Genomic DNA, 2,535 nt, shown 5'->3' with positions numbered 1-2,535 from the left:
AAGTACATTATTGGGTATTCAAGAAATTGTAATGAAAATTATTTTTTGTAATAACAGTTCTTTTAATAGTACTGGGTAAATGTTATTTGAAATAATTGTCTCTAAAATAATTTCAAGTAATGCCAAGAGATAATCAAACAATTTTTCTTTCTTAGGGAGGGAAGTCCCCAAGGAAATAGTCATGAGGGAATCTCTGCCTTAACAATTAGGTAACTGAGACCCATAATTGGGAATCACATTGCTAATTCTCCTGTTATCTACAGATAAGGAACAAGAGCAGTCTTCTTTCTAGAAGTTCAGGTACCCTTGGCTAAATTAACAAACGTCAATCATGTTCTTCAGTGTGGGAAAATGTTTCCAGATAAATTAGAGATTCTGATCCTTTTGTCTAGGCTGGGAGGAGAGGGCTCTGAGATCAAGTCTGTTGTCTCCTATTCACCATATTCACAAGATATTGGCTTTTCTCAGGAAATTGGACAGGAGACAGTAGAGAATATCACGATAGCTCTAAATGAGAAATGTGAGTGTCTTCCTGACCATGGCCTGTGATGTAATCTGATGGTTATAAGTGCTAACTCTAAGAGTCAGACTGCCAACACTCATTGGAATGAAATTTCATTCTTTTGTGACTTTGGGCTAGATTCTTAATCTCTGTTGTCTCATCTGTGAAATAAGAATAATAGCATTGTCCCACAGCTCTTAGAGCAGAGCCTCTTATAGAACAGAACCAGTTACAGAACTCTTAAAATAAATGTTTAAAAGTATTAAATCTGGGGCCGGGAATTTAGCTCAGCAGTTTGGTGGCCTGCCTTGCAAGTGCAAGGACCCGAGTTCAATCCCCAGTACCAAAAAAAAAAAAAAAAAAAAAAAAAAAAAGGATTAAATCTTTAGCTACTTGAGCTAGGAAAAACATAACCTCTGTATCAGTTAAAAATAACTTTAGCTGAAACATAAAATAAAAATGGAAAATTATGTACAAAAAAACAACCTCACTTTTTGGATGTTATGACACGGATCCAGAGACATGGTAGATTTTGCTCTGTTAAGACAAGGAAGAGGCTCAGGAGCATCAGCAGAAACAGAAGTCAGAGAAGAAGGAAAAGAGTTTACTAAAAATTATAAAAAAGGTAGTATGTTTGTATACTGTATTCCTTTCTTGAGCATCACTAGCTCTTCTTCTGGAGGCAGAGTTTATCCTCACATGGAACTCTGGAAGGTAAAGTCACCTGGTAGTTTGCTACCCATAGCAAATGGGAAACATTATATAACCAAAGTTTAAATATTTCTTGATGGTTTCCTTTTTCAAGAATGGGGAGAGATACTGAAGTGTCATTGTGATGTTTCTTTGTTTCCAAGTGATCCTCTTTTTTTGACCCCATAGATCACACTCAAGAGAGAATGGCAGCCAAGAACTCTTCCGTGACAGAGTTTATCCTTGCAGGTTTAACAGACAAGCCAGAACTTCGGATCCCCCTCTTCTTCCTGTTTCTAGGTTTCTACGTGGTCACAGTACTTGGGAATCTGGGCTTGATCTTCCTGATAGGCTTGAACCCTCACCTGCACACCCCCATGTACTTCTTCCTCTTCAACCTCTCCATAGTAGATTTATCTTACTCCACTACCATCACCCCCAAAATGCTGATGAGTTTTATCACCAAGAAGAACATGATCATGCATGCTGGGTGCATGACTCAGCTCTTTTTCTTTTGCTTCTTTGTCATTTCTGAGTCTTTTGTCCTTTCAGCAATGGCGTATGACCGTTATGTTGCCATCTGTAACCCATTGGTGTACACGGTCACCATGTCTCCCCATGTGTGTTTACTCCTCTTGTTAGGTGCTTATGGTATGGGCTTTGCTGGGGCTATCGTCCATATAGGAAGCATAATGAGTCTGACCTTCTGCTCTGACAACCTCATCAATCATTTCATGTGTGACATCTTTCCCCTCCTTGAGCTGTCCTGCAACAGCACTAGTGCAAATGAGTTGGTGGTCTTTATTGTTGTGGCCATTGTCATTGGAATACCCATTGTCACCATCTTCATTTCTTATGTCCTCATCCTGTGTAGCATCCTTCGCATTAGTTCCACTGAGGGTAGATCCAAAGCCTTCAGCACCTGCAGCTCCCACATGATCGTAATTTTTCTTTTCTTTGGTTCTGGGGCTTTTGTGTATCTCACACCACCATCTCTTTTGCCCCTTGGCCAAGGGAAAGTGTCTTCTCTATTTTATACTATTGTGGTACCTATGTTAAATCCATTAATCTATAGCTTGAGGAATAAGGATGTCAAAATTGCCTTGAAGAAAACTTTTAACAGAAAAATATTTTCCTAAGAGAAGAACAGCATTTGAAAAAGAAGATACAAATTTTTTGCTTATTTGTGTCTATATCTTTAACCAGGGAGCCAAATTCTAGGTTATTTTCTGTCTTATAAGAAAGTGAATTGTAAGTCTTTCTATTTGGGTGAATGTTTTGTGCAGATATCTTTTTCCTGACCCATTTTCCATCTCATCTCAACTATTCCAAGATTTGTGCAA

The 2,535-nt window shown here is 38.5% G+C and overlaps 1 protein-coding gene across 2 annotated transcripts; it reads left to right on the top strand.

The window, feature by feature from the left end:
• The first annotated feature begins 558 nt into the window (after positions 1-558).
• On the top strand, positions 559-2,331 carry LOC104865268 (olfactory receptor 8B12). Of its 2 annotated transcripts, XM_019208098.1 has the most exons (2): positions 559-568; positions 1,406-2,331. In XM_019208098.1, the coding sequence occupies exons 1-2, from the start codon at positions 559-561 to the stop codon at positions 2,329-2,331; spliced, it is 936 nt and encodes a 311-aa protein (XP_019063643.1). The 2 variants fall into 2 exon arrangements, with proteins under 2 accessions (XP_019063643.1, XP_010627028.1); XM_010628726.2 differs by lacking the exon at positions 559-568 and having other exon boundaries at positions 1,393-2,331.
• The last annotated feature ends 204 nt before the right edge of the window (positions 2,332-2,535 follow it).

The sequence above is a fragment of the Fukomys damarensis genome, unplaced genomic scaffold, assembly GCF_012274545.1.
Source record: "Fukomys damarensis isolate Sample0158 unplaced genomic scaffold, DMR_v1.0_HiC HiC_scaffold_16, whole genome shotgun sequence".
Taxonomy (NCBI): domain Eukaryota; kingdom Metazoa; phylum Chordata; class Mammalia; order Rodentia; family Bathyergidae; genus Fukomys; species Fukomys damarensis.
The sequence above is the reverse complement of the archived record's forward strand: the minus strand, read 5'-3'. Positions and strand labels throughout refer to the sequence as shown.